The 12,230-nt window shown below is 46.5% G+C and overlaps 1 protein-coding gene across 1 annotated transcript in view; it reads right to left on the reverse strand.

Annotated features, from left to right (window-relative positions):
* TWIST2 (twist family bHLH transcription factor 2) overlaps positions 1-7,119 on the reverse strand; it is a 67,994-nt gene extending 60,875 nt beyond the window's left edge. The window contains exon 1 of the mRNA XM_051998664.1: positions 6,514-7,119. Coding sequence (XP_051854624.1) covers positions 6,554-7,036 — 483 coding nt within the window. The 5' untranslated portion in view covers positions 7,037-7,119 and the 3' untranslated portion in view covers positions 6,514-6,553. The remainder of the gene's footprint in view (positions 1-6,513) is intronic.
* Positions 7,120-12,230: the final 5,111 nt, after the last annotated feature.

A 12,230-nucleotide genomic window follows, 5' to 3' on the forward strand; every position in this document is an offset into this window, starting at 1 on the left:
GGGGAGAACCGGCTGCCGAACAGCTTTCCTTCGGTCTCCGAGAATGCTCAATCACAGCTGAGTGCACAAAAAGCCCACTGTGGAAGCAGCATGCATCATAGACCATAAACAGCCGCCCCATGTTTTCTTTTAGGGAGTTTGTTTATTGTACAAGACGTCCCCCTTTCCTTAGAGGAGACTCAACTCTCTGTAGAATTAGTGAGACAGATCTCCATCCATAGATCAGAGTAGAACAAAAGATCCAACATGATCATTTTCTCGGAGAGCCCCATCACCTTATAATTAATAAAAACAGAATATGTGCACCAGACAGATGCCACAGACAGCACAGAAGGTGATCACACTGTATCACTCACAGTGAGCCAGAAGCCACTTTCTAAGGTGAGAGTCAGACTTCAGTAAATGACCTTCAGATGCTTGTCCTGAAGTGTCTGAGCAAGCAGCCATTGACAGTGGTAATGCGGCGCTTCTGTACACATTCATCTCAATCAAGCTCTTTGAACCGTCTGCCACCTGTCTTTTGAAAGGACAGCAGGTCCAACTTCAGCTTAAAACTCAACTAAGGTCAGCACAGATTTCTGCTCCAGAGGCCATCACCAAAAGCATCCCTGGAACTGAAAGATGATGCACACTTTCTATTGGATTTAGTTTAGGAAGAATGGGGGTGGGAGGGAAAAAGCCCCTTTTTCCAATGGATTCTTTTTCTGATGACTTCTTTCTGAAAATTACAGTTCTACAAAGGAACTAAGTGAAGAGGTCATCTACAATTCCAAGCAGAGCCCTAGGAGAAGGGGAAAGGAAATCAGTGGGGAAAGTGCCTTTCTTCCCATATACCTGTACATGACATGTGCACATGCCAACAGATACAGGAGCATGAAGATATAATGCTCCTTCCCCCAAAGCGCTCCTTTCCTATTCCAAGATTGACTTTGGGATGTAGATCAAATCTTTCTGCCTTTCTCTGGCCCATCCCAAATCTGTTAGTTATCTAAAGAACTGGCTTCTCGAGCCTCTGCTTTTTTATTTTTGATGTAATTACTGTTTGTAGCAAACTGGTGAGATCCCCACTGGACCCAGTTCTAACTTCACATCAACACGAGAAAGAAAATATCCATGTCAGCCTGTCATCGATAAACTTTTTCATGCTTCTCCAAATAGCAAACCCTCAGTATCTGACGCGCAACTGACTCACTCGTGTTATTCCTTTACATATTCGGCCGGAGGATTTCTGTACTCGTCCTCCTGTGTAGACCCTCCAAGGTAACATATGCCCAGAACATGGTGAGAGCTACCAATCATTGAATTTTCTGGGGAACAAACATTTTCCAAATCTGGTAAATGCTTTCTTTAGGAATATAGGAACAGGCTCGTGGTTCTGCTGGGGGTATTTCCATGCTCAAGATTTCTGGGAGCTTATCCTGTCTATGAACTTTCGTAGCAAACCTCATTTTTAAATACCCACCTTCACCCCAGATTCTTAATAAAAGGAAGCCTGGCAAAGGACTCAGATCCAAAGCATCTTTTTGAGGTGCAAGTTTGCTTCATAGTTTCTATATCAGGTTAAAGCATCAGTTGACCTGTAATTGTTCAGCAGGTCAAGATGTTTACAACAAAATGGTTCGATGCTTTTGGACTGAGCTCCATTCCCCCACTTGTCCCTCTCTCCCTGTGTCCTAAGTTCTAGTTCATCAGGGCCAAAGTAAATGGCTGTATTTCTCCTGTCTGCCCCATTGCCCAGCTCGAGTCTAGGCCCGGGCAGTTCAGAGCTGCAATCTGCCTCTTTCTTAGTAACTTTCTCCCTGGGAGAAAGCTGACAATTTTGATTTTGTAGCCGTGGAGCCATTCCCAGGTCAAGTCACACACATGAAGAGACATTCCAGAATGCACCCACAGCCTTGATGCTGTTGTTTGTTTTGTTTTCAATCTCCCAGTGAGAAAAGATTTTTATAAATATGGAGCCCAGAGAGCAGGGAAAGGGAAAAGGAAACCACTAGTCTTTAAGATCAGTTTATTGAAATGTGTGCTTTTCAATTTATATTTCATTTCCATTTTAACTGAAATTAACTGAAATTCTCAGTTGGACCCTTCTGTTGAGAAAAGACTATTTGAAATGATGCCTTAAATCCCAGCCTCCTCCCCTGCCCTATCCCTAAGTGAAAGTGATTTCCCTTAATCCTCTCCGGAATAAAAAGCACAAGAGACCTCACTTTTTTGTTCACCTGCAAGATCTTTCCAGTGAGGGTCTTTTCCTAAGAAAGAATGGATTATATATATATATTACGCAACAAGAGAGAACAGATACCCTCAAGAAATTGTTCCTCCCTACCCTTGATAAGAACATTTTGAGCAAGGCCCAAGAATGCTAGTAGACAGATTTTGGCCTGCATACGGCCACCTGGGTCTCTTATTCTTGATGACAAGAGTTCCAGAAGGGAGAAAAGTCCCTCCCCAAACCAGCTCAGCCTATGTTCATCTCTTACAAGCACAGCATTGACATTCTGACTCTGCTTCTTGGACTTGCTCCTTTCATTATGTGTCTTATTCCTGCCCAAGTGTAGATTCCACTCAGCTATTATGTTTTCACATTTGTTCTCCAAAGAAATAACTGAAAGCCACCCCCTGGCAGTGCCTTGGTTTGGGGGACATGGTGGGACAGACACCCTCCCCACTGAAGCTGGCCCTGGTAGAAAATTCTGCAGGTGCAATTTGGGGAGAGGGGAGAAGTGCCTGATGGAGAAGTGCCATCCATTCAGCGTGCCCATATTGGGCCCGTTTGACTACAATTCCAGCAGGAGGTTTTTCCTAAATGACATGGAGCATACCCGGAGACCCTGTCAACACGTACAAATCACCTACAACTCTGCAAGACCAGGTGACATGAGTATCTGTGCTCTTAATTTGGATTTTCTGAGAACAATTTAACAGACGTGTGTGTGTATGTGTGCGTGTACACACACACACACACACACACACACACACACACACACACACCCAAACCTTTGGAATTTTCCTGTTGGGAAAGATTTAGCTGATGGTTCAAACAGACCCATTAATCCGGGTCCCCTTACACTTTGGAAATCTGGCAAGAGAAGAAACATCAGCATAAAGCTTTGGCTATTTCCTGCATTTTTTTTTTTTTTCATCTAGAAACTGAAGTTTGGTTTTCCAAACTATCAATTCACCAAGAGCTTTCAGATGGATGGAAACACACAAAATCCTTCATCGAAATTAGGAGCCAGACTCCTGGTCTTGGCAAATCTTTGGTGAGAATAACGAAATCTTGTTTCTTGTAATTATGAGCAGTAGATGCTCAGCTACAAGAGGAAGGAGATTTTAAAGGGCCGGCCCATCCCCTGGCCTCCGAGGTCTACATTGGGCTATGATTAGATAATTTATACCAAGCAAACCAAACCACTCTGGCCTGAAATACGATGCAAATTGGTCCCGTCTCACTAGGGGACATCCCAACTGATTGTTCCATTTATTTCTACTAACACACGTTTTATGTGTGTGTGTGTGTGTGTGTGTGTGTGTGTGTGTGTGTGTATGTGTGTGTGTAAATGTTTTTTTTTTTTTTTTCAGAACTTCCTATCTGCTCTGAATTAAGGAAAAGGCAAAGATAGTAAGTAAAGGAAAAGCAATATTCTAAATTTGTCCCAAAGATGACTCATGCGAAAGATCCTCTTACTGATATATTCAGCAGGGGGTGAGGGGTTGGAAGAGAGAAGGGAGAGGCGATTGTTGGAAATGAAGCTAAACAAGTAGATTTTCCCTTAAATATATCTTCATTTCTGTTCTATACTCGACTCCCTGGAGATCTGAAATGGCATTGTTTTTCAATGAAATTCTAAACTTCCCGGCTAAGTTCCTTCATTAGGCGAACGGGCTCCTAGTATTTACTTTCCATCGTTTTCTTACTGGGACAATCATAATTATAATTCTGTTGACATTATACTTAAACAGCGGGGAAGGGGCGCATGTGTGTTTAAAAACCCCCAACAATGAGACCTTTCATCCGGCCGTCTTGCTTCTGATGTACCATACCACACACTGTACAAGGAGGGCCAGTCAGAGGAAAACAGATAAAGGAAATTAAGGGATGGCAGCTCATATATAATTTTGGCAACAACAAAAGGCCAGAGTTAGTATATTCCACCATTGTTGTGTTTCTGTCCTCAGCCAATCTAAACTTGCTTTCCTTGAGAAATCATGTGTGGGGAACACTTTACATCTGTTTTGGACAAAAGCAGAAGATTCCCATAAGTTGATTGTTCTTTGTTCAACTATTTGGTTCTGCTTCCTCGAAAACACAGCTCACAAAAAAGCCTTTATGATCTTCGGATCATAACAACTCTACCTGCTTCTAAACTGAGAATTTTGTGATCCGGCCCTTTATGAAAGCGGCTTCTCTCAGTCCTGGCAAAAATGGAACTTCTGGACAAAGCTGAACGCTAGCAAGACAGTGACTCTCGGGAGCAGAGGAGGAGGTCCCACTGCACAGGGAGATAGGAGAGGGAGCGACAGGATTTTCATCTCCACTGAAACTTAGCGGCCTCTGTCTTCTGAGAGGCCGTGAGACGCACAAGGGCATTAGGCAACTCTGAGACTTTTGGGAGCCACAGGTGGGAAGATTTGAAACTTTCCTTCATTTACAACATCCCAAACGCTACTATTTTGTTGTGGTTCTATTGTTTCTGATGTCGGTCCCTACTTCTCTCCACGTACCCATTTGGAGGGGACAATGAGGTATCTAGGCCTTCACTGGCAGACATTCTCAGGAAGAATCTCGGAGGTGTCCTTGTCAACAGAAAAAGGCACTGACCAGCCTGCATCCTCTCTGTAGAGAGGGTGAACGTCCCCCATACATCCAGAGTCTGCTTACTTCTTGTTTTGTTCTCTCTATTCTGTCAGCCCCTCTATTGCTCTCCTTCCTCTCCTTTACCTGATTCTAAACCAAGAACTTTATGATCTGGCCCTCTTCTTTATCAAATATAAGACTATGGGAACATTACAATCCTGAGAAATAATCATGATTTGGAGTCTTCTTTGAGTGGTATTAGCTCGAGGAAGAAACAAAACAGACCAGGGAGTTCCAGAAGGGAAGTCAAGCTACAAAGTAGTCCCTGTTTAGAGCAGTACACATATGTACTCATCAATGTGACCTATCTCTGTGTGTGTGTTTACCATACATAGACTACGGATTGACCCCAGTTTTGCACACATGCATGCACACATGTATATATAAAATATATTCATAATCACACACATGTATATACGTGTACGTATACGTGTAGGAGGTATATGGATATGTATGTTCCTAAATATGTCACAGTCTATTCCTTAATCCCAACAAATGCTTCCTATTAATGGCTGAAAATAGAAGAAGGCATTGAGTTCTAACTAAACTAAGGACAGCCGAGAGGGAAGGGCAGAAGTGGGACACACTGGCAAGGAATCAGGAAGGGCAACTGGAGCAGCCTGTTCCGAGCCCTTCCCCGACATGGGCCTGAGGCTGAAGAGAGGCTGGGAGGCTGGGAGGCTGACTCCTTTTGAACATGACCGAGGCTGAAATTATCTGTGTTTGTAAGTGGGTGGGGGCCTGGGCAGCAGCAGAACCAACTAGCCCCACACCCAGCCTTAGCATGGAAACAGACACAGAATTTCTATTTCTTTTTAATGAAGCCCTGTGGCAGAACTGATTGTGAGCTCAGGGCTGGTTTGGTAAAGTGCATCCCTCTAGGAGAGGCCCACGGGATCCTGGAAATCCCTCTAAGACAGCTTTATCGGAGCTGCCTCTTCCAGGGCCCTGGGAGGTTGTGCTCCAAACAGCAGCTGTTGTCCATCTTTGCTGTCACTGGGCTCTGCTGGTTGTGTCCTCTTATACACAACCTTCCTCCCCCCTCCCCAAAGAAAAACACTCCTGTTTGTATAAGAAATGCCTTCTGACTCTGTGGGAAGTTCTGTCCCCTTCCTCCATATGGGATTCGCCTCCTTCCTCCAGACCCCAGCCAGCATGTCCATGCCGGGGCAGAAGGGAAAGCTGGGAGTCTGGGGCCAGCTTGATGCCCCTGCTCTGATTCCCTGTTTCTCCCTCATCTCTTTTTTCTTGGAGTGGGGAGCAAAACCAGGCTCCCCCGAATGTGACAGACTCAAGAAGATGCTAAGCAGCCAATGGCCAGGGACTGGATCCTCAGTATTAAGGTTAGGCTTTCTGCGGTCACCCAGGCCACCTGAGCCTTGCCTGCCCCCCTGGAGAGGGCCCTGCCTGAGACCTCCAAGTAGGCTGGCTTAAAACAGTCCAGAGACTAGCCTTTCCTGTGGGATGGTGGGCCTCCCCAGTGCCCAGCCAGCCCTTGCCTCTTCTGGAAGGCCTCCCCAGTGCCCAGCCAGTCCTGATGGGCCTCCCCAATGCCCAGACATTCTTGCCAGGCCAAGCGGCCGGTACTACCCGGGCCTGGGATCGTGAGAAGGAGGAGAGGGGCAGAATGAGAGGAAAGCAAAGCGGGTACCTACCCCTTGAGCAGCCAGGCTTCTCGGGAGTGTCGGGGGCGAGCTAGTGGGATGCCGACATGGACCACGCGCCTTCCATCCTCCACACGGAGAAGGCGTAACTGAGCCTCTCGTGGGCCACGTAGCTGCAGCTGCTCATCTTATTGTCCATCTCGTCGCTCTGCAGCACCTGGTAGAGGAAGTCTATGTAGCGAGCGGCCAGCTTCAGGGTCTGGATTTTGCTGAGTTTGTCCGAGGGCAGCGTGGGGATGATCTTGCGCAGGGCGGCGAAGGCTTCGTTCAGGGACTGCGTCCTCTGCCTCTCCCGGACGTTGGCCAAGATCCGCTGGCTCTGCAGCTCCTCATAGGACTGCGCGCTGGGGCTGCCCTTCTTCCCCCGCTTGCCCGGGGTGGGGCTGCCATCTTCACTGGATTTCTTGCTGTACCTCCTCTTCCTGCCAAACCTCTTGGGTTGCCTCTCGAGCTCCTCTTCGCTGGTGCCTAAGCTGTCCACGGGAGACACCGGAGAGCTGGAACCTTCCTCCATTCTTTCTGCAAGGAGCCAAGGGGAAGGAGGAAGGAACAAACTTAGGCAAAATCACTGCCTCCCTCTCTCTCTCTCTCTCTCTCTCTCTCTCTCTCTCTCTCTCTCTCTCTCTCTTTCCCCCTCCCTCTTTCTCTCCCTCTCTTTTTCTTTCTCCTTCTTTCTCTATATCTTTCTCTTTGCTTCTCTCTCTCTCTCTCTCTCTCTCTCTCTCTCTCTCTCTCTCTACTTCTCTCTCTCACTCTCTTTCTCTCTGTCTCTCCGTCTCTCCTCCTTTTCTCTCTCTGTCTTTCCCCTCTCCCTCCTTCCGTGTGTGTGTGCGTGCGTGTGCGCGGTGTGAGCGCGCGTGTAAGCCTCAATGTGTTTGAAATTCCTGAGACAGATCCTTTTGGAAAAACAGAAGTTTTGCTGACCCGACGTTTTCCAAGTTTCTCGAAAGTCTCTTATTTCAAGGACGGGTTGTGCAAAATTGAGGTCTTTGAGAGAGGAAGTTATTCTAACTTTTTTGGAAACTTTAGCTGGGCTCCGTTGCTAAATAGTTGTCAGAAGTGAGGGAGGTGCGGAGCCCGGCGCTGATTGGCCGCCGGCGCAAGGGGGAGGAAAACGAGTTTCTTTTCTTTCTTTCCTTTCCCCCCTTCCTTCCCCCTCCCTCCCTGCTAAAACTTTCACAGTTTTGGATTACACTGAGCCGAAATCGGGGGAAGGCACCTCGAAAGGCGAACGGCTTCTCCCATCAATCTATCCCCTCCAAGGGGGGGGGAGACCTTCCTCTTCCCTCCCCCGTCCCCAGCCCGCGGCCTGCCCAGGACACTCGTGGCACGGCCCCCGGCCCGGGGGCCTTCCTCCGGGCCGACCCTCGGAGACGCCGGCGGCTTTGTTTGCTGGCTCGCCCGCTTGGGAAGTCGGGGCTGGCCTGCGGGGCTCTCCCAGTCGCTCGGCTTGGCCTGCCCTCCCCTCCTCCGGGCCCGCCGGGTGATCGCGCTCCCGCACCGCTAACGAATCCGTGTCGCTGGCTCCGGGAGTCCGGCGAGCGCCCAGCCCGGGCCGGAGGCGGCCGAGACCGAGCCTCGCCGCCGGGGGAGCGCTCCGGGAAACCTCGGTTGGGACAGCGCGTCGGGGATGAACTGACCCTGACACGCTGAGACCCCCTCCTCCCCCCGGGCATCCCGAGGGACCCGAGGGGGACCCGGGCGAGAAGGGGGAGGGGAAACGGGCGGCGAGGTGATAGGAAAGATATGGAAAGGAAGAAGGGGAGAGAGACCGGGAGGAAAAGGGAGGTGGAGGGAGGGGGGGACAAATCCGAAAAATGAGAGAAAGAAAAGTCAGAAAAGTGTTCAATTGCGAGTGAAAAGAAGGAAGAAGAGAGAAAGAAAGAAGAAAAAGGGAAAATAAAACGGCAGGAAAGATGAAAAGATAAAGAAGGGGACCGAATGTAAGAGACAGAGAAGAAAGGAAAAAATAAAAGAAGCAATAAGAGAAGGGGAGCGAGTTAAGCAGGAAGAGAGAATTCGAACGTCCCATTCCCTGATCCCCGCTCCCCCAAAATCTTCCCCCCCACTCCGTACTTGAAGCGCAAATCCACAAATAACGCTCGATTTCTTTAATGGACACTTAGGAAAAGGACTTGTCCAGAGACCAGAAGTCCTAGTAAAGTCCTTTGTGTCTCACCTCCCCCCTCCTCGCCCCCAACAACAACGACAACTCCAGACGTCTATTTAAACGAATTAGATAAATAGGACACCCCCCCCCCCCATCCTGCTGTAAAGCATCAGCACATATCACAGAAGTGGAAGCACCATCCATCTCTGGCAACCGCTGTTTCTTGAACCCAGAGCTGAAGATACCAATTAAATAGCTCTTTTTAAAAGTCACATATTCATTCTAAGTGTGCAGCGTGGAAGCAAATGCTCATTCAAGAGCCTCTTTTTTTTTTTTTTTAAACAAATGCTTTTCTGTATTTCTGAAATTAGCAAAAATAAAACCAAAAGAGACCCAACAGCAATTAAAACAAAAACAAAAACAAACAAACAAACCCGGATTGTGAGAGCAGCCCTTCCACGTGCTTGCGTGGATTTCACTCCCTTACTTGCAAGTTCCACCTTTCCCCAATTCCCTTAAAATTCTTTCCCATAGCCCTCCAAGTGAAACTTGGGGAAATGACTTTGGGCTATTTGGGTAGCCTGGCGAATCTCAAGGCTAGTTGGCTTTGTAATGGGATTTGAAGCAGAGAGGTTTTTCCTGATGACCATTTCTAACCCTATTTTCCTGTCATTTTAAAACTTGATATATGGACGCACATTGCTCTTTATCTTAAAATCTGAAGGTGTTCCTGGTGGGAAGAGGGGGAGTGCTTTGTTGCCAAGAAACTAAGGCAGCCCGGTGATTAAATATAAATATTTGTTTTCTGAATTCTCCTTTCTGGACTGGTCAAGTTCTACAGAGAGCCTAACCAAGGTCCTCTAGAAAATGAATTTGCTTGAAGAAAAAGAGCTCTTTGCGGATATTACCCCCCTCCTGCGCTATTTGGATTCATCTCTAAAGTGGGTTGTATGTTTCTTTCCTGCAATTGATCGAGCCGCCTGACACGTTCAGAAAAGGAGTGTGTTTCTAGTTTATCTCTCACTCCTGCGCTAAACAGTTATTCCACATGTGGACCCCAAAGTTGCCAGAGCCGTTTGAAGTGGTGCAGTGCGATTTCTTTGTTTCCCAGTTAGCTTTGGGCTTGAGGACTGGAGGTAGTTTTATAGCTTTGATGCCTTTGAAAATATTCCCAGGTGACCAGGTCTCAATTAGGCATTTGCCTAGTGCAGAACTGTCAAAGAAAGTAGCCTGATCAAGGGAAAGGGCTGCGCTGCTTGATTGGAACTGAAAACCCCACTCGGAAGGAGCAGAAAGGGATGTGGGAGCTATTTGGTGCCGGCTTCGCTCTGCTCCCAGCCCTGCCCCGCCGCTCCCAGGGAGCCAGCGGCTCACCGAATAGCCCGCTGGGCAGAAGCTCCAGGAAAGGTCAGCGGGCATCCTCAGCAAAGTACAAAGCTCACTTCGCTTTCCTTTCTGTTATTTGTTCTTTTTTTTTTCTTTCTTTCTTTCTTACTATTCTTCCCTTTTGCTTCAAGTCTTAAAAAGCAGGGGGAATCCCAATGCACAACGAACGAAGCTCGTCCACTTAGAAAACTTTTGTTTATTTCAGAAGAGATATGACTACAGAACAGCTTGATTTCTCTGGGATGGGGGTGCTTAAAATTGTCAGGCTCGATGGGACTTCTTGGGGATATCGGGTTCTTTCTCGATTCTTTAAGCAAGACCTCAATGTCTCCATCCTAGAAAAAAAATAATGCTCCGCCCTTTGTAAACATCTGAGACTGAAGCAAAAGTGCTTAATAAGTGCTGGTTGAATGAATGAATTTTCCAAAAAAAAAAAAAAAAAGGAGACTGAAACAATAAGTGCTTAATAAGTGCTGATTGAATGAATGAATTAAAAAAGGGGAATAGTAGAAAAAATTATATATTACTAACCTATTATGTTTATGGATCTCATCTTCCTCCACAAATGTTATTAAGAGTTGGAAGGCTATTCTTCCTTATTTGATTTACTTTTAATGTGAGCCAAGGTGAGCCTCAGTTGCTTCATATGTAAAATAAGGATGAGGAATGTACCACAGAGCTTTGTTATTGAGCATCAGGGTGACTTGTGCTGGCAAAACACTTTGCACTCTTGAAAGCCCTATGTAAATGCCCCATGTGAGCTGGGGATTGGGTGTTCCCTCACTGGCTTTGGAATGAATGACTGAAGTCAAGGAATTCCTGAGGACCACAGAGGCTGCTTTCCGCACCATGCTTTGGCCTTTTCTAGCTCTCCCTACATTCAGGGTCAAAAGAAGAGCACTCTCCATCTCCAAGGTCCCCTCCTCCATCTCCGTCTGCCTGCTCTTTCCTCCTCCCCTCCTTTATACTCCTTCCCCTCCCCCTCTCCTCCTCTTTCCTCCTCCCCCAAATTATGGAGCACCAAAAAGGTTATTTACAAGCAGGCTGTTTTTCAGAGTCCTCTTTTTTATAGCAGGGACAGTTCATCATTGAGTTTAATGGCAAAGCTGCTTTGCTGGAAAAGTGTAGCGACACAGATCCTTTGGGGAATAGCTTCTCTCCATTCTTCCCCCCACCCCAGTGCCTGCACTTCTTGAGTTGTTAATGGAGCCTTGAAGGCTGAGAAGTGCTTACACTAAGCCTTCAGAAAGGGACCTGGAGCCATATCTTGGGCAAAGTTCAGCTTTCCTTTGCAAAGCCAGGACTGTGTATGCCCTAGAAGGTAGGGAAGTGGGAGGAGGAGCCCGGCAAAAAAAAGGGACTCATGAAAGCCCCTTGCAAGTATAGCATTAATGATTAGAGGAGTACTGTCTTTAGAGTCCAAAACTTTGAGTTCAATCATGCCTCTGCTGCTTCCTTTCCTGTGTCACATTGGGCAAGTTATTCGACCTCTCTGAGCATCATTTGGAAAATGAAGGGAGTTGGATTAGTTGTACTTTAAGAAGCTTCCGCTTCTAAATCCTGTGGTCCTAAATCCTTCTGATGGACCCTGCATACTTTTACAATCAGTGGAAATGTGAAAAAGACAAGAGAAGTGATGACTATTCCCTGAATGCAGTATATTTACCATTAAATCTTTAAATAGAAAATGTGAATGTTCCACTGGGAAAAATGGGCAGGATTCTGCAATGGAAATTCCTTCACCTATTTATATATTTTGTTGGAAGAGCAGAGAATACCTTATAGGTATATTGATATTTTTCTTTTTTTAGATTGTCGCTTTTGGTTTTTTTTATTATATCTTTTTATTGACAGAACACACACATAGGTAATTTTTACAACATTGTCCCTTGCACTCACTTCTGTTTTAACTTTTCCTTTCCCTCCCTCCACCCGCTCCCCTCACCCAGGCAGTCCCATACATGTTAAACATGTTAAAGTATATCTTAGATACAATATATGTGTGCAGAACCGAACAGTTCTCTTGTTGCACAGGAAGAATTGGATTCAGAAGGTAAAAATAACCCGGACAAAAAAACAAAAATGAGTCCACATTCATTTCCCAATGTTTCTTCTCTGGGTGTAGCTGATTCTGTCCATCACTGATCAATTGGAACTGAATTGGATCTTCTCTTTGTTGAAGATATCCACTTCCATCAGAATACACCCTCAT

This window comes from Antechinus flavipes, chromosome 4, assembly GCF_016432865.1.
Source record: "Antechinus flavipes isolate AdamAnt ecotype Samford, QLD, Australia chromosome 4, AdamAnt_v2, whole genome shotgun sequence".
NCBI lineage: Eukaryota > Metazoa > Chordata > Mammalia > Dasyuromorphia > Dasyuridae > Antechinus > Antechinus flavipes.